Source organism: Chiloscyllium plagiosum, chromosome 3 (genome assembly GCF_004010195.1).
Source record: "Chiloscyllium plagiosum isolate BGI_BamShark_2017 chromosome 3, ASM401019v2, whole genome shotgun sequence".
Lineage (NCBI taxonomy): Eukaryota > Metazoa > Chordata > Chondrichthyes > Orectolobiformes > Hemiscylliidae > Chiloscyllium > Chiloscyllium plagiosum.
In genome coordinates this window covers 108,607,405-108,635,003 of record NC_057712.1, presented here as the reverse complement: position 1 = coordinate 108,635,003, position 27,599 = coordinate 108,607,405, and the positions used below count along the sequence as shown (strand labels likewise).

The window sequence follows — 27,599 nt, the reverse complement described above, 5'->3', positions numbered from 1 at the left end:
AGGTGTGGGCGCCAGTCTTGCACCTCCTGCGGTTGCAGGGGAAGGTGCGGGGAGTGGAGGTTGGGTTGGTGGGGGGTGTGGATCTGACGAGGGAGTCACGGAGGGAGTGGTCTTTACGGGGTGCTGGTAGGGGAGGGGAGGGAAATATATCCTTGGTGGTGGGGTCCGTTTGGTGGTGGCGGAAATGGCGGCGGATGATGCGCTGTACATGGAGGTTAGTGGGGTGGTAGGTGAGGACCAGTGGGGTTCTGTCCTGGTGGCGGTTGGAGGGGCGAGGTTCAAGGGCGGAGGATCGGGAAGTGGAAGAGATGCGGTGGAGGGCATCGTCGACCACGTCGGGGGGGAAATTGCGGTCCTTGAAGAAGGAGGCCATCTGGGATGTGCGTTTTTGGAACTGGTCCTCCTGGGAGTCCCCACACTTGTTATTCGTTTGGAGCTGTGATGGAGGGACTACATCAGGAAAACGATTCGGATATTTATTTAAGACCATAAAAAATAGGAACTGAGTAGGCCATTCCATCCTTTGCTGCTCTACCATTCAGTAGTATCATGGCTGATCGACATTCCTCATGTTCACTTTCCTGCTCTTTCCCCACAACCCTTGATTCCCTAAATGAGCAAGAATCTTTCTGTCTCAGCCTTAAATATATGCAATTCCTCTGCCTGTGTTCCAATGAGATAACCTCTAATGCTTCTAAATTCTAGTGAGTAGGGTCCCAATCTGTTTAGTCTTTGCGCATAAGACAATCCTTCCATAGTGGGGATTGTCCAAGTGTACCTTCTCTGAACTGCCTCCAATGAATTTTGTTAAGAGGACCAAAACTGCTTGTCAAATGTGGTCTCATTAGCACCTTGTTCAGTTACACTTTCCTACTCTTATCTTTAAATCCCCTTGAAATAAGGGTCGATATGCCATTAGCCATCCTGATTACCCACTGCACTGCATGCTAGCCTTCTAGGTTTCATGCATAAATACCCCCAAGTCCCTTTGTGTTGCAACTTTGTGCAACTTTTCTCAATTTAGATGATACTCTAGTTTTCTTCTTTTTAAAATGAATAACTTCATATTTTCCACATTATACCCTATTTGCCAACTTGTTGTCCAATCACTCAACCTATCAATGTCTTTCTGTAAACTGTTTGTATTCCCTTTACAACTTGCTTTTCACTTCATTCATACATTGTACATCAAGCTACCATATAAAGATTACAAATACATGTTTTTTTTAATAACTAAAGCCATTAGCTGGAGGATGCTGAATTTTTGGGAAGTGGATGATGCCATTGAGCATTTGTCTGGTTCCCTTGCTGCTGTTGTTCTGAGTCTGATTGGTCATGCACTCTTGAAAGCATCAATGTGGCACAAGCAAAATCAATGTGTTGTTTGCATGACTTCACCAGCACTTGGCACATTTTGTTTGGCTAATTATTGTTTCTTTTGTCAAACTAGAAGTATTAGCAGCTGTGGAAAGTCATGCATTGTGGCTTAATTATTGGCAATAATACCAAACCTATCTATCTTTACAACTTTTTTTTCTTTGCTGTTTAAATTTATAGCATTTAGGATTTACTTTATGGACAGAAGTGTTAGAAAAAAATTCAATTCTTTTTTCATAATCTTGAAAAACACAAAATGATATTCTTTATTAAATTAATTGTCTATTGGACACCACCATTTAGTTTATTCTCAAACAATAGTTCTCCTTTCTCAAGATATTATTGCAAGTCAAATAGAGGATTTATGAGTATGGTTGAAATTCATCTTAGGACAAAATTCAGTTTAGTGCATTGAATTGGTCCATGAGCAAAGACCTATGCAGGATTTGAGAATTTTGTAAACGTATTAAAGATGGTTAGTTCCTTTGCAATGTAGAATCTTTGCTCTGGGTCATTTGACTTAACGATATTTTTGCAACGTTCACGTACATGATGTGCGTGGTTAGCACTGCTGCCTCACAGCACCAGGGTCCCAGGTTCAATCCCAGCCTCGGGCTATCAGTGAACAAGGATTACTCTAACAACAACTTTTCCTTGTAAATCAAAAGGCTGGAGCTTGGAGTTGAGCTGTAATGTTTTTCAAAATAATGACGACTACTACTACAATTGCGTATTTTGTGCTATGGTTCTGAAAAATTTCTGGGTCGTATTTATCTCCCTGCAAGACACGGTACTGCTTCCTGCACAGCATGCCATTTTCCTTAATTACTACAATCCTTTCAGCAATGAAAAAAGGCTACAACTCTAAAAAGAGCAAATGAATCTTCTAAGTGCTGTAATGATAGAATCTGTGACATGTAAATTATAACAGTATACCGTGACATTTAATTTTACTTGCATTGAGTAACCTGCATTCTGAAATGTTTGTTTGAATTATTAGTTACAGTCTCAATTTAGTGCGGCTCTCAAGTCATCATTAGTTGCCCTTTTTAAAAATAAATTAAATACATTTTAAAGGGAATCATTTTCATCAAGAAATAGTCTCTAGCTGTTTTCATTCTTTGTAGGCACATAACCCAATATATAAATTATAACCAAGTAAATCTTCACATCAATTATATATGATATCATTGAGATGAATATAATGAGTTTGATTAGATTTCTTACAGAGTGGAAACAGGCCCTTTGGCCCAACAAGTCCACACCGACCCTCTGGAGAGTAACCCACCCAGACCCATTCCTCATATTTACTCCTGACGAATGCATCTAACTCTATGGGCAATTTAGCATGGCCAATTCATCTGACTTGCACATCTTTGGACTGTGGGAAGAAACCAGACCACCCGGAGAAAACCCGGGCAGACACAGGGAGAATGTACAAACTCCACACAGACAGTCGCCCGAGGCTGGGATTGAACCTGGGACCCTGGTGCTGTGAGGCAGCAGTGCTAACCACTGGGCCGCCCCATTGCTTAGGTTGTTTTCATTTGCCCTATTTAGTAAGTGTTCTGAAAACTCTGGATTATGTTTAGGAATATTCAGGACTAGGTAGAAGACGAAGAGTAACTTATAACAGGTACTAAAGGAGCAAAACAACAGAGGCCCTAGGGGAGTATAGAAAGTACAAGGGAGATCTCGAGAAAGTAATTAGGAGAGAAAAGGGGCGAGAGAAATCCTGGAAGGCAAGATTAGGGAGATTCCCAAGATATTACAAGTATTTTAAGGAGAAGTGAATAACCAAGGAACTGGTAAGTAACCAAGGGAAAAATCTGTGTGTTAAGTCAGTGGACATTTGTGGAGTTTAAATGAGAACTTTGCATCTTTCTTTACTCGGGGGAAGGAGGGGCAAATACAGACTTGAAGTTCTTGGGCAGATTGATATAAGAAATGAGGCATTTGAGGTTTTGGTGGGTTCAAAAGAGGAAAGAAATCACCACAGAGGGATTGAATTCAAGAGTCGTGAAGTGATGTTGCAACTGTACAGGACTTTGGTTAGGCCACATTTGGAGTACTGCTCACTTGCTTTCTTTGGAGCACAAAAGGTTGAGCGAATCCTGATAGAGGTTATGAAGGGGCATGGACAGAAAGCAGCTTTGTTGAAGGGTCAAGAACAAGAGGGCACACTTTTGACATGGAAGGCATGAGGTTTAGAGGGGGCATGAGGTTTAGAGGGGACTTGAGGAAAGGCTTTTTCACCCACAGAATGGAGAGTCCAGAATGTACTGCCTGGGAGGGTAGTTGAGGGAGAAAACCTCACAATATTTTTTTTAAAATACTTGGATGAGCACTAGAAGTGTAATAACATTCAAGGCTATGGGCCTAGTGTAGAGATATTGACACTAGTGTCGGAAGTAGTGTATTTTGGCAGTGCAGACTCTATAGGCCTAAGGGCCTCTTCATTACTGCAGAATTCTGTGACTCTCTTTCATTCGATGATTTTTTTTTTTCTCCTTGGGTGGGTGATACAAATGAGGTAATTGTATCTCTGAAGAAAGTACACTATCTAAAAATGTTATGTGGGAACACCAACTGGCATTTTGGGATAATTTTGCTGAGTTTCGGAAGCTTGTACTTTAATCCAAAACAGAATGATGCCAGGTAATGCCTCTACCTTTTGCAAAATATAAAGAGTCCAATGAAATATGTGTCAGTATACAAGTTACATGCTGACACTAGGCAAGCTTTTTGTCACTAAATAACCCCTCTTAAGGAAAAATAAGTTTGCGCACTACATCTGTCTTTATTAAGAATTCTACATTAAACATTATCACCTCAGTAAAAGAAAAGCAGGTAACAGCTAAATTTTGAACAGGTACATGTTTTAAATGCACTACTTATCTCCATTAGTCCAGCTTGTTCAAAACCTTAACATCATTTGATCTAATTCTTTCCCATACCCTCCAAGGCAGTACTTTCTAGACCTCAACCACTCTATGGGTGTAAGAACCTTTCCTCAAATTTGATTTCATTCGATCAAACATCTGTTTGATTCTGAGTTTATATTGTAAATTGTCCTGATCAGTGCAAGACAAAAGCTTTGACAAAATGTATTTCTTCAATGGTTTTCCAATTCTGCACCACAAAACAACTAAAGACAAAACAACTGTCATTCTGACTGAGCAACATCTGTGAAGAGGGAAAAGCAACATTAATGTTTCTGGTCAATGGCCAAAGATAATGGCAATTCAGATTATTATAGAATAGAAAGTCAGAATGTATAACTCAAATAGAAATTGAATTACATTTGTGCTCTAGTCCAAATCTCCTTCCTGTTCTCATCCAATTTTGCCTGAAGACTTTATATGGTATTGGTACCTCCTGTCTACATTCTTTCTGTGAAGTAGGCTAGTCATAAATTATAAATTTTTCATAAGTGATTACTACTTTAAAAAGTTATAGTTGCTTCCTGTCTCACACTACCCCACTTTAATATTGCTAGCAAAGCTGATTTTCTAATATATGACTAATAATGCTATAGCAAATCTCTTGGTCATTAAAAACCTGGTTTATTAGTCAGTCTAATAATTTATTAATGCAGTGACACATACCATACAGCATGAAAGGTCATGTAACAGTTGCAGGAGAACAAATAATAATAATACATAAAGGGTCAGGCCTTTCAGCCCACTAAGCCTGCACTGATTCCTTTTCCTTACAAGTATGGGGTACTTGTTGCCCATACACAGTTTCTGTCCGTCTATTCGCCTCCTATTCATGTGTCCATCAAAATATGCCTTAAATGTTACTAATGAGTCAGTTTTCACCACCTCCCCGGCAGTGCCTTTCAGGTGTACACCACCGTCTGTGTGAAAGGTTTTCACCACACTTCTGCCCGAAACGTTCCCTATCTTGAATCTTGCCCTCTTGTACTTGATCTTTCCATCTTAGGAAAAAGCCTCTGACTATCCATCCTATCTATGCCTGTCATAATTTTGTAAATCTTTATCAGGTCGCCCCTCCGCATCCATTGTTTCAGTGAAAATAATCTTCAGTTTATCCAACTCTCCTTTATACTTTCCAGACCAGGCAACGTCCTGGTAAACCATCTCTGCACCCTGTCCAAAGCATCCATGTCTTTATGGCAGTGTGGTGACCAGAACTACAAGCAATATTCCAAATGTGTCCTAACTAAAATTTTGTACAGCTGTAACATAACTTGCCAACTTTTATATTTAATTCCCCAACCAATGAAGGCAAGCATGTTATATGCCACCTTGATCACCTTATCCACCTGTGTTGCCACTTTCAGGAATCTGTATGCCAAAATTTCTCTGTATGTCAATGCTCCTCAGGGTTCTGCCACTTATTGTATAATTTGTACCTGAATTTGATCTTCCAAAATGCATCACTTTGCATTTGTCCAGAAATGTGGAGGACAGGTTAGCTAAAGAATTAGATATTGATGTTATGGAAAGTGTATGTTGTTAAATTTTACACTGACAAGTAAAAAATAATGCACCTACCATAAGTGCTGGTGTGTTTATTATAAATTAGCCAGCTTAGTGCTGTTGTGTTTTTTCTCTTTTATACCTTGCCACCACACGATAGAAAATAAAAACTGCATTCTTTCTGAGCAACGTATGTAAATATGTATTTTTTTGTTTTTATTCGATAAATATCTGTCACATTAAAATCTGTGCACAAACTTCACTTTTATCACTTTTGTAGTCATTGACTTAAGTTAAAATTTGTTGAATGTTTGTTACTGTTGGTCCAGTCCAATCACTGCATTTTCAAACAAGAAAGTTTGTCATTGATATATTAATTGTTAAGAAGTTAACAGTATGTCTGTTCACTCTAAAGTAGAAAGTGTTTTCTGAGTTTTGAAGTAAACTTGAAGTGCAAGCCCAAATGGAAAGGCTGGGAGACGAGCTGTTCCATAAAATAGATACGTGTAACAAATGGCTGTTATTTGGGTACCTGAGTTTTGGTTGCTGTTTTGATAACAATTCGAATGTAACCAATTAGTTTAAGTTATGCCCAGAATACTAAAACCTAATTGAATTTGAATTTATTGTTTTGACACCCAGTGGCTCAAAGGTAGAAGACAGAGGGTGGTGGTGGAAGATTGTTTTTCAGACTGGAGGCCTGTGACCAGTGGAGTGTCACAAGGATCGGTGCTAGGTCCACTACTTTTCGTCATTTATATAAATGATTTGAATGTGAGCATAAGAGGTATAGTTAGTAAGTTTGCAGATGACACCAAAATTGGAGGTGTAGTGGACAGCGAAGAACGTTACCTCAGATTGCAATGGGATCTTGATCAGATGAGCCAATGGACTGAGAAGTGGCAGATGGAGTTTAATTTAGGTAAATGTGAGGTGCTGCATTTTGAAAAACAAATCTTAGCAGGACTTATACACTTAATGGTAAGGTCAGAGGAAGTGTTGCTGAACACACAAACCTTGGATTGCAGGTTCATAGCTCCTTGAAAGTAGAATTGCAAGTAGATAGGATAGTAAAGAGGGTGTTTGGTATGCTTTCCTTTATTGGTCAGAAAGAGTTTGGAAAAGATTTACAAGGATGTTGCCAGGTTTGGAGGATTTGAGCTATAGAGAGAAGTTGAATAGACTGGAGCTGTTTTCCCAGCGGAGGCTGAGGGGTGACCTTTATAGAGGTGTTTAACATCATGAGGGGCATGAGTAAGATGAATAGACAAAGTCTTTTCTCTGGGGTGGGGAGTCCAGGACTAGAGTGCATAGGTTTAGGATGAGAGGGGTAAGATTTAAAAGGGACTTCAGGGTCAACTTTTTTATGCAGAGGGTGGTGTGTGTATGGAATGAGCTGCCAGAGGAAGTGATGGAGGCTGGTACAAATGCATCATTTAAAAGGCATCTGGATGGGTATATGAATAGGAAGGGTTTGGAGGGATATGGGCCAGGTGCTGGCAAGTGGGACTAGATTAGGTTGGCATGTATTTGTTGGACCAAAGAGTCTGTTTCCGTGCAGTACATTTCTATGACTGTATGATAATTTTGTATGTGTGTGTGTAGAGGGGGGTGCTGTTTTTAAAAAAAAGTGAGCATTTTGAAAATTAGTCAGAGAGCAACTGCCCATCTAACATCTTGCTCTCAACAAAATTAGAAAAACACTCTCTATGGAAGGTACCTTTTCATGTAAAACATACTTGCAGTAATACAAAACAAGATGACCTGGGGAGATTACCAGCTGGAAGATTGAAGACACCTGGGAAGACCAAGACTGGGTGGTCCTGTGATTTAAGTTAATGTAATGTTTAACAATTGTGTTATTGGAACAGCATATCTTTATAGAGTTGGAGTCAGATGGTAAGTAGTTAAAGGGGGGGGGCTTGAATTTGACTAAGGTTCACTATTAAAATTAAGAAAATAAATTGTTATTTTTTATTGAAATTGTTAAGATGCAGAGGTCGAACCCCTCTTGTTAATTAAAACTAAACACCCAGAATCGCTCATCTTGTCTCTGTTAAAATGTGAGTGACAGAGAACTCCTACCTTCCACTATTTAAAGGTAGTGGACATTAAACAATAACTATTCATAAATCCAAGGCTTCTTTTTTAAAAAAAAACTACTTACTATCTAACTCCAACTCTATAAAAATAAGCTGCTCTAATAACACACCTAATAAACACTGCGTTAACTCAACCCCTCACAACGCCAGGGACCCGGGTTCAATTCCAGCCTCTGGCAACTGTGTGGAGTTTGCACATTCGCACCATGTTTTCTCCAGGTGTTCCAGTTTTCTCCCACAATCCAAAGATATGCAGTTTAGGTGAATTGACATGCAAGATTGCCTGTAGTATTCAGGGATGTCTAGATTAGGTGCATTAGTCGGGTAAATGTGGAGTAGTAGGGATGGGGGAATGGATCTGGGGGGGTTACTCTTCAGAGGGTAGATGTGGACTTGTTGGGCTGAAGGGCCTGTTTCCACATTGTAGGTATTGGATGATGATTCTAAGTGGTTACATTAGGATTGTTGTCAAAACAGCAACCAAAACTCAGGTATCCAGTTAACAGCCATTTGCTGCATGTATCTATTTTTGGAATAACCAATCTCTCAGCCTTTCCATTCAGGCAGCAGAGCCTGAACTTTACATTTACTTCAAAATTCAGAAAACACCTTCTATTTTAAAGTGAATGGACATGCTTTTGACTTGATAAAATAATAAAATACTTTAATTTCTAATTGTGCAGGCAGAGAGTAATTTAATTCTGGCACTGTGTATCAGTGAATAATAATTAGATTACTTAGATTAGATTACTTACAGTGTGGAAACAGGCCCTTCGGCCCAACAAGTCCACACCTACCCACCGAAGCGCAACCCACCCATACCCCTACATTTACTCCTTCACCTAACACTACAGGCAATTTAGAATGGCCAATTGACCTGGCATGCACATTTTTGGACTGTGGGTGGAAATCAGAGCACCCGGAGGAAACCCACACGGACACGGGGAGAATGTACAAACATCACAGAGTCAGTCTCCTGAGGCGGGAATTGAACCCGGGTCTCTGGCGCTGTGAGGCAGCAGTGCTAACCACAGTCCACCCATAATTAGTCTCGATAAATTAAAAATGTTTAATTCTGCTTTACAAGTGCTTGCTTCATTGAGTGAACAGTCACTGATGTTTACAGTACAGAAGAAGGCAACACAATTCATTGTATCTGTGCAAGCTGAAAAGTGTTCTCAAACTTTGTCCCATTTTACAAACCTCTTCTCTAGCTTTGTAGCATCCTACATTTAAAGTGCATTTCCAGATGCTTTTTGAATGCTGAGAGGTTTTTTTCCTCTTCCACCTTTTCAGACCCCACAACAGTGGGTGAAGTATTTCTCTTCAGTCTCCCCCAGTCCTCCTTTAAAATATATGCCCCTGATTATTGATCTCTCTGCAAAGTGCAATAGGTCCTACCTAACCACTACTCCCAAGTTCCTCATGATATTATCCATTTCAACTAAATCTAGCCTTAGCTTCCTCGGTTCCAAAGAAATCACCCCCAGCCTATACAATCTTTTCTACATGCTAAAATGTTCTAGTCTAGCAGCATTCTCGCATACCATTTCTTTACTCTTTCTAGTATAATCCCATCATTTCTGTAATGTGACAAGTTGGACACTCTGATGTTTTATTTCTCTTGTCAGGTATGTACTCTTCAATAATCTAAAATAGAACTCTCTACAATCCTGGTAGACTGTCAACAAAGGACATAGTTTCAGTTTGAATTATGAAAATGCTATAGTGAGCATTGTAGGATGAGGAATTTGAGGGATGGAGAGACGAGGAAGTGATAAATGCGGACATCTTATCCCAGTCCCAGGTGAATTTTTTTTCATCTATAATTCATGAAAATAATTGATTGAGGTACCAGAAAACATTGCTTGTGGAACAACGCTTCAGCAAAGAATCAGCATTCTAAGAAAGAAAGGGGAATGTCAGAACAAGTAGGCTCATCAACATTACAAAGCAGTTTGTTAATTTTCATAACAGGTCGGCTCACTGCTTTTGTTGGAAAATAGTTTTTGTATGAATATTGCTAGCATATCTAGTTTAAAAGTATGTTTTGGATTCCTGCATTTTGACATTTTTTTCAATAAGAGTGTAAAATTGAAATCTTTCCACAGCTAGAGAAGCTTAGACTTGTATATATTCTATTACCTTCAGGTTACTTTTCACTGATGATAGAGTGGCCTGTACATGCTTTTTGAATCCTGATGTAGGTACAGCTTCAGACAACTCTTTACTGTAAAACAAATGAGTGTTTTTGAAGCTGAGTGCAGACAGAAACTCAAACTTTTTGCAGTGCTTGATCGAAGCTCATTTTATGAAAATTATTTTCATTCATTATTATATTTGAAGCATTTCTTGTACAATTCTCTTTCAGGTATTATTTATTACTGTGATCTGACCCAAGATGATTTGGAGCCACATGTTTTCAGAGAAGTGACTGTGAAGGGATTTGATCCAGCTGATTACCAGACTGTTCAGGTGATTCGGGCATTTATTAATTTTTCACTAATTATTTTGATGTTGGCAAGCTTAAATAATCATTTAAACTAAGTTTGTGCCAAAGGGTCTGTTTCCATGCTGTATAACTCGTAAGATTCTATAAATAGTTGTTTAAAAAAAAATATCCATATGGAGTAGCAAACAACTAACTCTGCTGACAGAGGAGTGAAATTCCAGAATCTTCCAAGTGGAGACGAGGAGAGATTAATGAGCAGATCTCCATTTTATGACTCAAAATGGCAGGCAGGAGTTTAAAACAGGAGCAGTCATTGGCATAGACTCTACTGATACCATATTCAGGCAGGGTTGTAAATGGACGAGCAGCTGCCTCCCTGGAAACTGTCACGGTCATATCTATTTCAAACATGACGCAACTTATTTTTTGAATATTTACCACACCTACTGACAATACATGTCTCTCATGATTATCCATCTTTTAAAAATGGATATTCTTCTTGGGGAAATAACTTTAAAATGAGGATGTGTCCTTCATTAATACTCCCTTACTCAAGTAACCCAAAACTTGGATACCATTACTATAGGAGAAAGTGAGGACTGCAAATGCTGGAGATCAGAGTCGAAAAGCATGGCACTGGAAAAGCACACAAGTCAGGCAGCATCCAAGGAGCAGGAGAATTGACATTTTGGGCATAAGGAATGATGAAGGGCTTATGCCCGAAACATTGATTCTCCTGCTCCTCAGACGCTGCCTGATCTGCTGTGCTTTTCCAGCACCACACTTGTTGACTACTATTACTATAGCTCTAGTTTGTTGTATGTACTAGTGATCCGCCAGAATTTACTTGCTCACTGCTAATTGCTACTGACTCAACCTGGCATTCAGTACAGTACAGTACTCAATTGAAACATAAGCTGGCGATAGCTCACCAGTCTTATCTCTGCTGTCTATATTGATCAATGCCAACTACACTTAAGAGGAAATATAAATATGAACCAGAACTGAGTGTGCAGCTTTCTTAGTACTGTCTAGAAATTAAGTTTTGTACTGTCTAGAAATTAAGATGGAGATTTGTGTATGTGTATATGCAAAGTCTCTCCTGGTCCTTCTGTCTGCTTGGAAGAAATTTTCATTCATTGTACCTGCCCTAATTCTATGGCACTTATTTAAAATATAGATATAATGTGTTTTTTTGTATTACTATTACACAAGGAAACTCGGCCAGCTCTCCTCAACTTCAATGCACCACCAACTGTTAGGTTCTGCACCATTGATATCTTGGGTGTCAACAGTGTCCTTCAGTGCTATTAGGTCTGGAATACCCTCCTTAAAGGCATTGTGAGTCAACCTTCAGTTCATTGAGTGTAGCAGTTCAAGTTGGCAGTTCAATATCACCACCTCTATGCAAGTAAGGATGGGCAACCAAATCTGGCCCAGCCACAACGCTCACATCTCAAGAGTGAATGATAAAAACTGTATAATTCAGTGGGCCACATCAACCCATCTCTATGAGAAACTGTTTGGTTGTCTTTGAGTAGCTCACTTCCTGATTCCCAAAATCTAATCTTATCAACTAAAAACATTTAAACCTCGAATACAATGGCACACTACCACAGAGTACAACCTGCAGTTCCCTCCCCAAAAGGGAAAGATCAGAAATGTTTAATTATGTACAACGCAGTCTCACAAAAGGCCAATGGCTGACACTTTCAGTCCTGATACATACCTGGTTTACCTCGCGTCAGAGGTAGAAGTCACAGTATCTCAAAATTTGAAAATAAGTTCAAATAATACTGGATTGAGTAGATAGGGAGAACTTATTCCCACTTGAAAAAGAAAATGTGAGTAGTTAAGGTATCGAAGGCACTGCCTGTGGTGAGGGCAGTCTTTATTAAGACATTGAAGAAGGCTTTGGATGATTACTTTGTTAACATATGTGTGTAGCGATATGGAACAAAGGCAGAAAATTGGCACTAGGTAATAGAACCAGTGCAAGCTTGGGGGAGGTGGTGGCACAGCGGTATTATCACTGGGTTGGTAATCCAGAGACCCAGTTAATGCTATGGGAACAGGAGTTCAAATCCCACTACGTCATATGGTGAAATTTTAATCTACATAAATCTGGAATTGAAAGCTGATTTAATGGAAACTATGTAACCGTTGATGATTACATGGAAACCCAGCCAATTCACTACTATCCTTTAGGGAGGGATATTGTCACCTTTTCCTCACCAGGTCTAAATGTAACTCCAGACCTATCGCAATGTGATGGGCTGTTAACTACTCGCTGAAAAGGCCTAGCAAGCCAGTCAATTCATAAATGAATAACACTGCTTTACACACAGTAGCTACTGGAGAAGTATTTTCCACTAATGGGTGCCATTAGTCGAAAACAATGTGCTGCTTGCAACAGGGCTAAACAATGTTGTGTCTTCATTTCTGTGTGATTCCAGGTATGTAGATCGTACGTCCCAGTGATTTACGGATTGAATTAAACATGCTCCTCCAACAATTATTAATAGGTAGACAACAGACTACTCAACAAGCTTGCAAAACCCAAATTAAAACATCTGATGTTAGATGTGATTCCATGATTGGGCACTCATTGAATAAATCAGAATTTGTTAATATCTACCATAGCAATAACTTTAAGCTAATCAGTCAATCTCATAAAGTGGTTCATTTGCTATTGCTAGAAGCAATATACATTCATATAAATATCCTGTTCTCTGGAAACAAACTAAAGAAACATTGCACTTGTTTTAATTACCCAGAAGTATTACAAATCCTATGGTTTTGTGTAGATTTCTCCATAAAAATGCCTCGATCCGTCAGAGTCAACTTGCTGACAAATCCATACTTCATCAATCACAAATATAAATTGTGATTGTCTATAATTTGTCATTTTTCAATTTGTCCTGATGTGTGTAAGATGAAAAGTTGCAGCAATATAACTCTCATTTCAGCAATATTCATGTAGCAATACTATTAATATTAAAAGTATTATATTATAAATATTACTAATATTAGCAATATTACTTTGTTGGAGGGGATTGAGAGACAGGATCTCCATGCATTTGAAAAGGCAAGGACTGATTAGTGATAGTCAGCATGGCTTTGTGTGTAGAAAATCATGTCTCACAAATTTGATTGAGTTTTTTTGAAGAGGTGACAGAAGATTGATGAAAGCAGAGCAGTAGACATTGTCTGCATGGACTTTAGCAAGGCCTCAATAAGTTTCTGCATCGTGGACTGGTTAGTAAGGTTAGATTATGTGGGATCCCGGGAGAGCTAGCCAATTGCAGAGAAAATTTACTTGACGGTAGGAGACAGAGGGTGGTGCTAGAGAGTTGTTCACACTGGAAGCCTCTGAACGACGCTATGCTGCAAGGATCGGGGCTGGGTCCACTGTTGTTCTTTTTTTATCTAAATGATTTGGATCAGAGAATAGAAGGTTACTCCAGTGTGCATTAGAGTAGTGCATACAATTCTGGTCACCCTGCTACCAGAAGGATGTTATTAAACTGGAAAGGGTGCAAAAAAGTTTTACAATGATGTTACTGATGGCTTGAGTTAGAAGGATAGGCTGGGTTTTTTCCCCTGGAGCATAGGAGGCAGAGGACTAACATGGTTAGTAAGCTTATGGATGACATTAAAATTGGTGATGTAGCAGACAGTGCAGAAGATTATCTAAGAGTTCACCAGTATCTTGATCAGCAAGATCAGTGGGTTGAGGAGCAGCAGATGGAGTTTAATTCAGATAAATGCAAGGTGTTGCATTTTGGTAAGACACAATTCGTGGTAGGGGAGTGTTGTTGAACAGAGAGATCTAGGGGTGGAGTGCATGGTTCCTTGAAAGTGGCATTGCAGGTAGGATGTTCAGGAAGTCATTTGGCACCTTGCCTTCATCAGTAAGAGCATTGAGTGCAGGATTTGGGACATCATGTTACAGCTGTAGAAGACATTGGTGGGGCCACATTTGGAGTACTGCATACAATTCTGGTCACCCTACTATAAGAAGGATGTTATTAAACTGGAAAGGGTACAAAAAAGATGTACAATGATGTTACTGAGACCAGAGGGCTTGAGTTATAAGGATAAGCTGGGAATTTTTTCCCTGGAGCATAGGAGGCTGAGGAGTAATCTTAGAGGTTTATAAAATCACAGAGGCTCGTGGATGTAATGGTGGGAAGGTCATTTATGAAGTACCTGAAGGTGGTTGAAAGTGGGGATGTTCACTGATGTTTACACAATGTTCAGCACCATTTGTGACTCCTCAGACAGTGAAGCAATCCATGTTCAAATGCAACAAGATCTGGACAACATCCAGGCTTGAACTGACAAGTGGCAAGTAATATGTGCATCCCACAAATGCCAGGTCAGGACCATCCCCAGTTAGAGATAATCTAACCACTGGCTTTGACATTTAGTGATGTTACCATCACTGAATCTCCCACTATCCGTATCCTGGGGTTTAGCATTGGTGAATTTCTGCAGTGTGTCTTATAAATTGTACACACTGCTGTAACTGAGCATTGGTTGTAGAGGCTCTGAATGTTTGTGGATGTGGTGCTAATCAATGGGTTACTTTATCTTAGATGGTGTCAAGGTTCTTGAGTGTTGCAGAATTGCACTTAAACTGGCAGGTGGGAACCATTCCATTACACTCCTGACTTGTTCCTTGGAGGTAGTGAATCTGTGGGAGTCAGGAGATGAATTACTTGCTGCAGGATTCCTAGCCTCTGACCAGCTCTTGTAGTGACAGTACTTATATGAATAGTCCATTTCTGTTCCTGGTCAAGAGTAATCTCCAAGTGTTGACAGTGCTGATATCAGTGACGGTGATGTCAGGAGTCACTGGTTAGATTCTTATTTTGGAAATGGTCATTGCCTGTCACTTATGTGGTTTGACTAGTCGAATCTTCCACTTGTCAGCCCAAACCTGGATGTTGTCCAGGTCTTGCTGCATTTGGACAGAGACGTTTTCAATATCTGAGGAGTCCTGAATGATGATGAATGTTGTGCAACCATTGATGAACATCCCCACTTCTGACCATATGATGGAGTGAAGGTCATTGATGAAGCATTTGGATGGTCCTAGCACACAACCCAGAGAAAGCCTGCAGAGTAGTCCTGGAGCTGACATGACGGACCTCCAACCACCACAACCATTTTCCTTTTTGCCAGGTAATGACATCAATTCATATTGACTGCCATTTTACGAGAGTTATTTGATGTTATACTTGTCAAATGTGGCCTTGATGTGAAGGGAAATTACTTTCTCCTCACTTCTGGAATTCAGCTCTTTTGGCTATGTTTAGACCAAGACTGTAATGAGGTCTGGAGCTGAATGGCACTGTCACAACTCAACATCAGTATCAGTGAGCAGGCTACTACTAAGCAAGTGCTGCTTGATGACACCTTCCATCACACTACTGATTGAGAATAGACTGCCAAATGGGGTGATGGTTGGACTTGTCCTGCCTTTTGTGTACATGATGATAATTTTCCACATGATCAGTTAGAGGGCTCCTTACTGAAGGGAAGACATACTGGCATTGGAAGCAGTTCAGAGAAGGTTTGCTATACTGATATCATGTATAGAGGGACTGTCTCATGAAAACAGGTTGAATAGATTAGGTCTGTATTCATTGAAATATAAATGAATGAGGGGAAACCTGATGAAACATACACAGTCTTTAAGGGACTTTACAGGTAAATGTGGAAAAGTTGTTTCCCTTTGTGGGAGAGTCGAAGACCAGAGGACATATTCTCTATAACGGTTCACATATTTAAGACCAAGAACAGATGGAACTTTTTTTCTCTGACAGTGTAATTAATCTGTAGAATTCCTGACTGCAAAGTATTGTTGGGACTGGGTCATTAAGTGGAGGAAAATAAGAAACTGTGGTGTTGGGGGCATGCTACCATGGTTACTGGATTGGCTAACTAATAGGAGACAGAGTTGGGATAAAGGGAGCATTTTAGGATGGCAGCCTCTAACTGGTGGGGCCCAATTAGTGCTAGGGCTGCCAGTACATACAACAGATATATTACTCTGCTGATAAAAGAGAATGTACCGCAGCCTGTTGGTGCATGACACAAAAATAGGTGGGAACGATCAAGGGTCACTGGACCCAAAACATTAACTCTGATTTCTCTCCCGACAGATGCTGTCAGATCTGCTGAGCTTTTCTAACAATATCTATTCTTGTATCTGCAGTATTTCCAGCATCTGCAGTAATTTTGGTTTTTATTTGGCATAGCAGACTCGATGAACTGATTGGTCTACTTCTGCTCCTACATTTTATGACAGTGGGCAGCTGTATTAGAACAGTACTGATGCTTGTTTGAAGAGTAGGTCAGGCACACTGGGTGGAATGACCTGTGTCATAACAATTCTGATGTTCTGTCAAGCACTTAGCTAGAGGTGTAGTAGGTGCACATATTTACAGGATCATTACCAAATGTTGACAGGGCACACAGCTTTTGTAGTATCCAGTGCCTCCCTCCAAACATTACTCAGTGTCATGTAGAGTGAAACAAATTGGTTGAAGACTGGCAGCTATGTTGCTGGAAACCTCTGTAGGCAGCCAGATAGTCCCTGCAGTTGACCAGTCACCACAGTACCCAGATCCTTTTTCTGTCCTTGCACCATGGAATATCTATCAATATAAAGCAAGGCCTTTTCTGCCATGAATAGTTCCAGTTGCCTGTTTGCAACTACAGCTCTTCTGCAGATGGCAGTCACTTTTCTGAGAATAGGTTCCTCCTCTCTTAGTAGACTTACTCTCACTGTGGATTCTCATGCCTAATGTAATTCTGTCCTAAATTAGATTATTTTTTGTTGTGCAAATTTGCAAGGCTCTTCAACTGTGTTAATGCAGTCACATATTCATCAGAAAACTTGTTTCCCTTCTTTGATTCTGATATTGAACGCATAATTCACTTAGGGTTCAAAGCATGCCCTCAAAGCTTTTGAAGTTTCTACCATCCTTTTTACTTTGTTCTAGCAGAGATTTGGGATGGTCAACAATTTATAACTGTCTCTTCCTAGCAGCAGTGGAAGTGTAGCCATTTATTGATGCTCTGGTGAATGAAATAAATCTGTTGCAATTTCATTATTTTGCCACTGCAAGTTGAACAGAGGCCAGTTCTACTTTATATCACATTTCATTGTGACCAGGGCTGGGAGATGAGAAGTTACAGCCATTATGAGATTTCCCCCCAAATTTGCCATGAATATTACCCACAATCTGGATTCCAAAATTTCATGACAAATGCATGAGGACCCCCAAATCCCTCTGTGCTGTAGCTTGCTGCACTTCTCTACATTTAAATAATATTCAGCTCCTCTATTTGTCCTGCCAACATGGCAGAACTTCATTTTTTCCCCACATTATATCCTATCTTTCAAATGTTTGCTCATTCGCTTAATCTGTCTGTATCCTTCTGTAGACTCTCTATGCCATTGTCACCACTGCCTTCCCACCTATTTTTGTGTCGTATACCAACCTCACTGCGGGACATTCTCTTACTGGTGGTAATGGTGGTTCTAGCACTGATGGGATGCCAGTAATTAGAAGTTGCCATCCTGAAAAATGCCCCCTTTATCCCAAGTTTATGCCTTCTATTAGTTAGCCAATCCTCTATCTATAGTAACGATAACAGTCTGTGGAGTTGGGGGTATTTATTTATTAGATTCATGTGTGGTACTTTATTCTGAATGCCTTTATAAATCCAAATATTACATCTACTGGTTTCCCTTTCATCTATTCTGCTTGTTACCACCTCAAATAATTCTATTTGAGAGGCATAATTTCACCTTTATGAAGCCATGCTGACTCTGATTATATTATATATTTCTAAATGATCTGCATCAGGTATTGCATTCTTTATAACAGACTCTAACATTTTCCCAGTTACTGATGTTAAGGTAACTGTCCTGTAATTAATTATGTATTGTCTCCCTCAGTTTTTGAATAAGGGTATTAAATTGAAAATTTTGCAATCCTCTGTAACTTTTTGGATTCTCAGAAGATTACTATCAATGCATCCACTATCTCAGTAGCTACTTCCTTGAAAATCTTAGGATGCAGTCTATCAGATCCAGGGGACTTATTAACCTTTAGCCCAATTACTTTGCTTAGTACTCTTTTTCTCATGATAATTATTGTTCATTACACCCCTCTTCCCACTTGATTTTTTTTAGTCCTCTACTGTGAAGACTGCAAAGTATTTCTTAAACTCCTTTGCCATTTTCTTATTCCCTAGTATATTTCGATTAGATTAGATTAGTTTCCCTACAGTGCAGAAACAGGCCCTTCGGCCCAACAAGTCCACACCGACCCTCCGAAGAGTAACCCACCCAGACCTATTTCCCTCTGACTAATGCACCTAATCTATGGGCAATTTAGCATGACCAATTCACCTGACCTGCACATCTTTGGACTGTGGGAGGAAACCGGAGCACCCGGAGGAAACCCACGCAGACACGGGAGAATGTACAAACTCCACACAGTTTGGAGTTTGGAGTCACCCGAGGCTGGGATCGAACCTGGGACCCCGGTGCTGTGAGGTAACCACTGAGCCACCGTGCCGCTATATTTCTTTAATATCTAATCTTGATTCGAAATCTATTAATTCCAATCATCAGGTATATTTATATTTTATTTATATTTTCAGCAGCAAATGCTTGCTTTGCTCTTATTTCCTTTCCGTCATTCAAATTATAGAATATTTAAATCTTTGTTTGAAAGAAAATACTGAATGATTTGGAGTGGACTTTATGTTGTGTGTGGTGCTGGAAAAGCACAGCAGGTCATGCAGCATCCGAGGAGCAGGAGAATCGACGTTTTGAGCATGAGCCCTTCATCAGAAATTAGGCTTGTGAGCCAAGGGGGTAGAGAGATAAATGGAAGGGGTGTGTTGCTGGGGAGAGGTTGCTGAGAGTGCAATAGGTAGATTAAGGTGCGGGTGATGGTGATAGGTCGGAGAAGAAGGTAGAGCAGCTTGGTCGGAAAGAAGATGGACAGGTCAAGAGGGCAGTGCCGAGTTGGAAGTTTGGATCTGGGATAAGGTGGGGGGAGAGGAAATGCGGAAACTGGTGAAATCCACATTAGTCCCATGTGGTTGGAGAGTTCCAAGGTGGAAGATGAGGTGTTCTTCTTCCAGGCACAGGTAGTAAGGTTTGATGATGGAGGAGACCTAGGACCTGCATGTCCTTGGCGGATTGGGAAGGGGAGTTAAAGTTTTTGGCTATGGGGTGATGGGGTTGTTTCATGCTTATGTCCTGGACTTGTTCTCTGAAGTATTCTGCAAGTAGGTGTCCTGTCTTCCCAATGTAGAGGAGACCGCATCAGGAGCAACAGATAAAGTAAATGACATGTGGAGGTGCAGGTAAATCTCTGATGGATTGGAAGGCTCCTTTTGGGCCTTGGACGGAGGTGAGGGGGGAGAGGCGTGGGTGTAGGGTTTGCAATTCTTGCAGTGGCAGGGGAAGGTGTCAGGAGGGGAGGTTTGGTTGGAGGGGGCCTCTCCCCCCTCACCTCTGTCCAAGGCCCCAAAGGAACCTTGCACATCCATCAGAGATTTACCTGCACCTCCACACGTCATTTACCGTATCCGTTGCTCCCAATGCAGTCTCCTCTATATTGGGGAGACAGGAAGCCTACTTGCAGAACGCTTTCAGAGAACATCTCCTGGACACATGCACAAAGCAACCCCATCGCCCCGTAGCCGAACACTTTAACTCCCCCTCCCACTCCGCCAAGGACATGCAGGCCCTGGGCTGCCTCCATCGTCAAACCCTTATCACCTGACGCCTGGAGGAAGGGTGCCTCATCTTCCTCCTTCAGACACACCTCCCATGTGGGATTAATGTGGTTTTCATCAGTTTCTCATTTCTCCACCCCCACCTTAGCCCAGATCCAACCTTCCAACTCGGCACCGTCCTCTTGACATATCCGACCTGTCCATCTTCCTTCTCAACAATCCACTCCACGTTTTTCTCTGACTTATCACCAACACCCCCACCTTCATCTCCTACTACACTTTCAGCTACCCTACGCCCAGCCCCACCCCTTTCCCATTTATCTCTCTACCCCTTTGGCTCACAAGCCTCATTCCTGATGAAGGGCTCATGCCCGAAATGTCGATTCTCCTACTCCTCGGATGCTGCATGACCTGCTGTGCTTTTCCAGCACCACACTCTCGACCCTGATCGAGAGTTCGACCCTACACCCACGCCTCTCCCCCCTCACCTCCGTCCAAGGCCCAAAAGGAGCCTTCCAATCCATCAGAGATTTACCTGCACCACACTCTCGCCCTAGTGGGCGGCACGGTGGCACAGTGGTTAGCACTGCTGCCTCACAGCGCCAGAGACCCGGGTTCAATTCCCGACTCAGGCGACTGACTGTGTGGAGTTTGCACATTCTCCCCGTGTCTGCGTGGGTTTCCTCCGGGTGCTCCGGTTTCCTCCCACAATCCAAAAATGTGCGGGTCAGGTGAATTGGCCATGCTAAATTGCCCGTAGTGTTAGGTTAAAGGGGTAAATGTAGGGGTATGGGTGGGTTGCGCTTCGGCGGGTCGGTGTGGACTTGTTGGGCCGAAGGGCCTGTTTCCACACTGTAAGTAATCTAATCTAATCTAATCTAATCTCCAGCATCTGCAGTTCTCACTTTCTTGTAGACTATATGTTGTCCTATCCTGCTAACCCTGCCCCAACCTCTCACTGCCTCACAACCAGCCACACTAAATTTGTTACTGTGTGAAAAAGTGATGGTTGATACTATTTGCTGAAAATATTTCATTAGAATTGAGGCAAATCTTTAAATTATGGGCTGTTGCACATCAAAACTGATATTTATTGAATTTCTACTTCATATGTCTGTTGTTTATTTAGAAAGGGTTATAAAGGGTACCTTAAGTACCCAACAGTTTTTTTTCTTATGTTTTCAGTACCTTAAGCTCATTTAAAAATGTTTTAAGTTTGTTATTTATCACTTCACTTCTGCAGTCACTGCTTGGTGAATAGATGTTTACTGCATTTTCTAAAAGCTGGGTAGAATTGCTGTCTGTCACAGTGAGCTGGAAGCTATTTTATGTTGACCCTCTCTTTAAGCTTCACAAAGCAGGAGGCACTTCACATTTATAAAGTTCTGGTGCGCTTTCATCCAGCTATCGTGGCAGTAGCGTTTTCCAAATGCCATCGCATTTTGTCTTAAAGGTCAGTTTAAAAAGTCACAGAAGCATCAGTAAAAGGATTAAAGATGAAAGAAATATAATAAGTCTTCTTGTACTTCAGTTGTAGAAACAACTGCACAAAGTCACCCTAAACGACCTACAGATATTTTGATCAGAAGAAGCTGATTAGTCCCAGGCAAAGCATTAATTTTGTGACTTAATGAACTTTATGACATTTTGGAAGGAGAGCAACGTTGCAAATACTACTAAGTCACAAGATGCGTTATTGTATAAGATTATAAGCCATGGGAGAAAGTGAGGATGGCAGATGCTGGAGATTAGGGTCAAGAGTGTGGTGCTGGAAAAAGAACCAGGAAAATTCACGTTTCAGGCACAAGCCAATAGGAGCAGAAGTAGGCTTAATTCTAATGAGTACACGCCCACGCTGCTCAGCCTCTCTTCATAAGACAGTCCCTCTATACCTGGTGTCAGTCAAGTAAACCTTCTGTGCCCTCCAATGGCATCAATAGATTCAAGTGTCGAATATAGTTCACAATATTCCAGTTGTGAACTCACTAGTGTCTTGTATAGTTTTATACTTTTGTTATCTTTTATAGTCCATGCCCATTGAAATAAAGGCCAACATTCCATTTGCTTTCCTTTATTATCTGCTGAACTTGAATGATTTGTGTGACTCGTGGACAGGGACACCCAAATTCCTCTGTTTTGTAGGTTTCTGCAGTCTTTCTACATTTAAATAATCTAGCTTCTGTATACTTGCAAATGTGCACTGTCACAATTTCCCATATTACATGCCATCTGCCAGGTTTTTGCCCACTCGCATAACCTGTCCATATCCGTCTCCAGATTTTTTGTGTCATCCCCACCACTTCCTTCCCACTTAATTTTGTATCATCCGCAAACTTGGTAATCATGCTTTCACTTTCCTCATCCAAGTCATTTACATGTTATTGTAAGTATTTGTGGCCCCTGTACTGACTCTTGTGGCACTCTGCTAGTTACAGGTTGACAATCTTAAAAACTCCACCCCCCCCCCCTTATCAGGCCCATCTAGAGCAGGATTTTTAATTTTGTGCTCAGAACTGCAGGAAAGATGAAAAAACAGACATCCAGGAATGTGGAGGGGGCATTTGCTGGTGATTTGCTACTGCGGTTAGTGGAGCTTAAAACTAATTTAACAGAGATGGGATATGAATTGGAGGCACAGTTGTCGGTGGTATGCAAACAAATATAGAAACATTGCCAAGTAGATCAAGAAGACAGTGCAAATATATTCACTTTAAGATACAAGGAAGTTTGGCAAGGCTGGATAGCATTTATTTTAATGCAAGGAGTCTTGCAAATAACAAAAGTGAATTGGACATTTTTCATATAGCATGGGGAAGTGAATTCATTGCTATCAAAGACACATGGTTGAAGGATAGGGCTGGCAGCTTAATATTCTGAGGTGTGAAAACTTCAAGTGAGACAACTTCAAGGATATGGAGGCCATTTGTTTGAAACTTGAAACCAAAATGGAGGCAGTCACTTTGCTGGGGATGTACAAGAGACCTCTAAACGGTCAGGGAGAGAGACGATGACAAATAGCTGGGAAATATCAAAGAAGTTTAAAAATAGCAGGGTAATAATAAGGGATTTCAACTTCCCCATTATTAACTGGGTTTCACAAAGTGTGAAAGGCTTGGCGTGGGGGGAGGTGTTCTCAAATGTGTCCCGGGGAACTTTTTACATCAGCACTTAGAGAGAATAAGGATATAAAGATGGTCCAGAAATAAATGCTCTGAATTGGGGAAGGATGAATTTCATGCTGAGAAAGCATCTTTCCGAAGTGAACTGCGAGCAGCTACTTGCAGAAAAATACACATCGACCAATGGAAGGCATTCAGAAGAGTAAGAGTAAAGGTGAACAGTGGGATCAGCAAGACCAAAGAACCCAAGAGTGTACAGAATTGGATAAAAGAAAATACATTCACCCAAGAGGAGTGTAGAATGTGCAGGGGATTAATTAGAAAAGAAACTAGGAGAATGGAGGAAAAGAAACACTGACATATTAACTTTAAGGAAAATCCAATTGCTTTTTATAACCATATTAAAAGCAAAAGAATAACCAGAGAAAGAGTAAGGCATGCATCTTGACATCATTTTTTTTTAGATTAGATTAGATTCACTACAGTGTGGAAACAGGTCCTTCAGCCCAACCAGTCCATACGACACTCCAAAGAGTATCCCACCCAAACCCATTTCCCTCTGACTAATGCACCTAACACTATAGGCAATTTAGCATGGCCAGTTCACCTGATCAGCACATCTTTTGGACTGTGGGAGGAAACCGGACCACCTGGAGGAAACCCATGCAGACACGTGGAGAATGTACAAACTCAACACAGACAGTCGCCCAAGGCTGGAATCGAACCAGGGACCCTGGTGCTGTGAGGCAGCAGTGCTAACCACTGGGCCATGCCTTGAGTGAAGTACTGCTCTCGATGTCATAGAGGTGTACAGCACGGAAACAGACCCTTTGGTCCAACTCATCCATGCTGACCAGATATCCTAACATAATCTAGTCCCATTTGCCAACACTTGGCCCATATCCCTGTAAACCCTTCCTATTCAGATACCCATTCTGGTCCCTTTTAAATGTTGTAATTATACCAACCTTCACCACTTCCTCTGGCAGTTCATTCCCTACATGCACCACCCTCTGCATGAAAAAGTTGCCCCTTGGGTCCCTTTTAAATTTTTTCCCCCTCACCCTAAACCTATGCCCTCTAATTCTAGACTGCCCCACCCCAGGGAAATGACCATGTCTATTTACCCTAACCATGCCCCTCATGATTTTATAAACCTCTATGAGGTCACCCCTCAGCCTCTGACGCTGCAGGGAAAACAGCTCCAGCCTATTCAGCCACTCCCTATAGCTCAAGCCCTCCGACCTTGACAATATCCTTGTCAGTCTTTTCTGAACCCTTTCAAGTTTCACAAGATCTTTCTTATGGGAAGGAGACCAGAGATGCACTCAATATACCAAAATTGACCTAATCAATGTCCTGTACAGCCGCAACATGATCTACCGACTCTTAAACTCGATGATCCAACCAATAAAGGAAAGCATACTAAACACCTTCTTCACTATCCTATCTAACTGCGACTCCACTTTGAAGGGACTGTGAACCTTCCCTCCAAGGTCTCTTCGTTAGCCGCACTATCCAGGACCTTGCCATTAAGTGTGTAAGCCATGCCCTGTTTTGCCTTTTCAAAATGCAGCATCTGACATTTGTCTGAATTAAACTCCATCTGCTATTCCTCGGCCAATTGGTCCATCTGATCAAGATCTCATTGTACTCTGAGGTAACCTCCTTCACTGTCTACTATGCCTGTAATTTTGGTGTCATCTGCAAACTTATTAACTATACTTCCTATGTTCACATCCAAATCATTTATATAAATGATCAGAAGCAGTGGATCCAGTACCAATATCCTGTGGCACACCACTGGTCACAAGCCTCCAACCTGAAAGGCAACCCTCCACCATCACCCTCTGTCTCTATCTTCAAGCCAATTCTGTATCCAAGTGACTGATCCCCCCTGTATTCCATGTGAGCTAACCTTGCTAAGCAGTCTATATGTATGTTGTATATACTTCTGTCATTTGTTAGGGATTAAACCTCTTCAAATGCGGCAGAGCGCTGAGTATTGGTTAAATTGCTTTATTACTAGTCGTCCCCTCTTTGGTTGTTTAGACAAACAGCAACCAAAGATTTCTTGATCTAACTGTAAAATTACATGATAAAGTTTCGGTTGGAGGAGTGGGGAAGAGATTGATGGTGGTGGGTGGTTGCTGGGAATGCGATAGGTAGATGAAATTTGGGGGGGATAATGGTAATAGATCGGAGAGGGGGGTGGAGTGGATAGGTGGGGAGGAAGATGGACATGTCGGACAGTTCAAGACAATGGTGCCGAGTTGGAAGTTTGGGTCTTGGATAAGGTGGAGGGAGGGGAAATGAAACTGGTGAAATTGACATTGATTCTATGTGGCTGGAGAATCCCAACTTCCACCTTGGCACCGCCCTCTTGAACTGTCTGATCCTATTTCCCCCGCTCCCCCATTTATCTCTGTCCCCTTAGGCTACCCCTCATTCCTGAGAAAGAGCACATGCTCGAAGCATTTGACCTATCAGTTTCTGCTGGACAATTTTGTGTTGTGCATCTCAAAGACCACCTTGGAGAGTGCTTAACTGAAGATCAGAGGCTGAACATCCTTGACTGCAGAAGTATTTCCCCACTGGGAAGGTACATTCCTGTCCGGCGATTTTTTTTTGTAATTCTCTTTCTGTCTCAATTAATTGGATCATAGGTAGTTTTTCACTTTTAAACTGTTGACACTTTTCTGGCACTGGCTGACAATTTTCATCAACTGCAGAGACTTGTTATTAAGCCTGTCAACACTCCACCCACACCATTTGTATGATCTTTTGACACTCAGTCTATAAATTCTGTGACATTGTGCATCTCTTCATTTCACCTGACGAAGGAGGAGCACTCTGAAACCTTGTGATTTCACATAAACCTATTTGATTCTAACCTGGAATCGTGTGACTTCTGACCTTGTTCACCTCTGGAATTCAGCTCTTTTGTGCAGGTTTCAACCAAGGCTCCAATGATGTCAGGAGCTGAGTGGTTCTGGTAGAACCCATACTGTCTGTCACTGCATGGATTATTACTGAGCAGGTGTCTCTTAATAACACTGTTAATTACTCCTCCTTGATAATCAAGAGTAGACTGAAGGGGTGCTATTGGTTGGTTTGGATTTGTCCTGTTCTTTTTTTTAATGGCGAGTATGTACACATTAGTTAGATGCCAGTGTTGTAACTGTACTGGAAGAGCTTTTCTAGTTGAGTGGCAAATTCTGGAGCATGAGTCTTATAGCACTATAGCTGGAATGTTATCAGGGTCCGTAACCTTTGTAGTGTCCGGCACTTCTAATGGCTTCTTGAATGCTGGGAACCACTGGAGGAGAAGAGATGGATCATCCACTTAGTACTTCTGGCTGAATATTGCTGTGAATGCTTCAGCCTTTTGCACTGATGTGCTGGTGGATTTGCAGACAGGTTCCCACAACAAGAATCAATGTTCAACATTTTCAGCTTTGATAAGTTTCACACAGCCACCATACTGCTGATACTTAAACCTTAGCGTAACCTTAAATGGTTATATGTAAACCATGGAGCAATCAATACCAGTTAAAATGATGGGCACTTATCAGGTTTCCCCTACATGGGGCAATCCCCAACTAAGGACATGAAAGGTCCTTAGTTGGTAGGATTAGGGAAAACCCTAAGGCTTTCTATAGGTATATCAGGAATAAAAGAATGACTAGGGTAGGAATAGGTCCAGTCAAGGATAGTAGTGGAAGTTGCGTGTGGAGGCTGAAGAGATTTGGGAAGCACTAAATGAATATTTTTCAACAGCATTCATTCTAGAAAACGACAATGTTGGCGAGGAGATTACTGAGATACAGGCTACTAGACTAGGTGGGATTGAGGTTCACAAGAAAGAGGTATTAGAAATCCTGCAGAGTGTGAAAATAGATAAGTCCCCTGGGCCTAATGGCATTTATCCTAGGATTCTCTGGGAAGCAAGGGAGGAGATTGCAGAGCCATTGGCCTTGATTTTTATGTCCTCATTGTCTACAGGAGTAGTGCCAGAAGATTGGAGGCAAGCAAATGTGGTTCCCTTGTTCAAGAAGGGGAGGAGGGATAACCCTAGTAACTATAGGCCGGCGAGTCGCACTTCTGTTGTGGGCAAAGTCTTAGAGAGAATTGTAAGGGATAGGATTTATGAACATCTGGATAGGAATAATGTGATCAAGGATAGTCAGCAGGTCGTGCCTCACAAACCTTATTGAATTCTTTGAAAAGGTGACGAAGGAGGTTGATGAGGGGAAAGCGGCAGATGTGGTATATATGGATTTTAGTAAGGCGTTTGATAACGTTCCCCATGGTAGGCTACTGC

General features: G+C 41.2%; 1 protein-coding gene across 1 annotated transcript in view; it reads left to right on the top strand.

Moving 5' to 3' along the window:
* LOC122548411 (prolyl endopeptidase-like) overlaps positions 1-27,599 on the top strand; it is a 180,231-nt gene that overhangs the window by 87,195 nt on the left and 65,437 nt on the right. The window contains exon 10 of the mRNA XM_043687029.1: positions 10,299-10,402. Coding sequence (XP_043542964.1) covers positions 10,299-10,402 — 104 coding nt within the window. The remainder of the gene's footprint in view (positions 1-10,298; positions 10,403-27,599) is intronic.